Below are 1,841 nucleotides of genomic sequence, written 5' to 3'. Positions count from 1 at the left end.
AGAACGGAGTGTGGAGGCGAAGGATGAACCACGAGTACGCGCGACTCTACGGCAAACCCAGTATCCAGAAGGTGGTGAAGGCTAGCCGGATACGCTGGGTAGGACATGTTGCAAGACTGTCGGACGACTGCCCAGCAAAACAGGTGTGTGTTACGAATCTGACAGGAACGAGGTGGTTAGACCAAGTGGACCGTGATCTGGCAAATGTGGGGTTTTCGAGAAATTCAAGAATGGACCGAGAGATATTTTTAAAATGCTATGCAAATAATAAAATATATATGTGTATTAATTTATGCATTTTATTGTACCTAAATATTTTCTTATTTTACATTGTGTATGCGTTTTTTTAACAAAACAAAAAGTTTAGATGTGTGAGTTTGATAAACCATTAACACCAGAAAGGGGAAAAGGAAGCCTTAAAGTTTGTATTCACTTTTTTTCGATTCTTAAGTAAGTAAAGTCGGTCTTGTGGTGTTTGGACGGATACATCCGGTAATCAGTCCCGCCGTCATCCATATCCAATTCATCCTCTTCGTCGTCGTTACTCGAGGGTGAAATTTCTGGCAGAGGTAAGCTCAGATCGAGGTATTCCTCGTTGGCCGTTAAGCTCACCAACCGATCCAGGTGTTGGACGATGTCATTGAAGGTTGGTCGTTCTTCCGGTCGATAGTGCCAACAACTGAGCATAAACATGTAAATATCTACCGAACATAACGATGGCTGCTCAAGCCGTTTGCCTTTCTTGAGGTGCTCCAACAAATTGTCCCAAGCAGGGATGGCAGAGTACGGATAGCCACCGAGTGTCATTATTTCCCACAGAAGAACTCCAAATGACCACACATCACTTTGGGAGTCGTAGAAATTCTCCTCGAGAGATTCTGGAGCCATCCATCGGATGGGAAGTTTGCTGGTGGTCGTTTTACGGTAGTATTCTTGACTGTGGATGTCCCGAGCTAGGCCAAAGTCAGCTATCTTCATCACGTAACCGTCACTTACTAGCACATTTCGTGCAGCCAAGTCACGATGAATACAGCTTCTCGATGCAAGATACTCCATACCACGGGCTATTTGATAGGCGAACGATATCAACTCTTTCTCGATAAGAATCTCCTTTTTCCTCTCTTCACTGACCTTAACAAAGTCATTTGCCAGTCCAAAGCGATGACTCCGCAGGAAGTCCTTCAAATTACCATGGGGAGCGTATTCGACAATTACGTACAAGGGTCCATCCGTGCAGCAACATCCGAGCAGATTGATGATATTGACGTGTTTCCCAATCATCTTCATGATCTCCATTTCACAGACAAGACCTTTAACATTAGCATCCGTATGATTCTCTTTCAACATTTTTACGGCCACAATCGTCAAAGCTTGGTCCTTGACCAGACCCTGAGCCTCGGCCATGACGACCTTACCGAAGGCACCCTCACCCAAACTTTCGCCTAGACTAAGCTTGTTGCGCTGGAATTCCCAGTTAAGATCGATCGGAAATTCGTACTCGGAGACCATCGTTGAGTCTAGGGTCGAGCGCTGTGTCTCAGTGCGAATAATAGGCATTTGCATCGCTTTCGTCATCCCGGGGATGCAATTCTCAGTGACCGGCGGTTGTTGCAGGACGATCACCTTCTTGGTCCACTGGTGTTTAACCTTTTCCCGCTTGAGTTTCTTGCACACAATGACAACAATGATGGCCAGGACCATGATACACCCGGACAGTACCACGGTCATGATCACCTTCAAGTGAGACCGAATCGGATATTCCGTGAGTGTGTCATCTTCGGTCGGTAGCTCATCGACCACCGCAAGGTAGGCACTCTCGTAAGACGCTCCCAATGTGTTGG

At 46.2% G+C, this 1,841-nt stretch overlaps 1 protein-coding gene across 1 annotated transcript; it reads right to left on the bottom strand.

Annotated features, from left to right (window-relative positions):
* Positions 1–429: 429 nt before the first annotated feature.
* On the bottom strand, positions 430–1,836 carry LOC129759511 (fibroblast growth factor receptor homolog 1-like; the record flags this gene model as incomplete). Its single annotated transcript, XM_055756981.1, has 1 exon — positions 430–1,836. A coding segment is annotated over one exon (1,407 nt), but the record flags the coding sequence as incomplete, so codon positions are not given.
* Positions 1,837–1,841: the final 5 nt, after the last annotated feature.

The sequence above is a fragment of the Uranotaenia lowii genome, unplaced genomic scaffold (genome assembly GCF_029784155.1).
Source record: "Uranotaenia lowii strain MFRU-FL unplaced genomic scaffold, ASM2978415v1 HiC_scaffold_1735, whole genome shotgun sequence".
Classification (NCBI taxonomy): domain Eukaryota; kingdom Metazoa; phylum Arthropoda; class Insecta; order Diptera; family Culicidae; genus Uranotaenia; species Uranotaenia lowii.
This window is presented reverse-complemented; position numbering and strand designations above follow the sequence as displayed.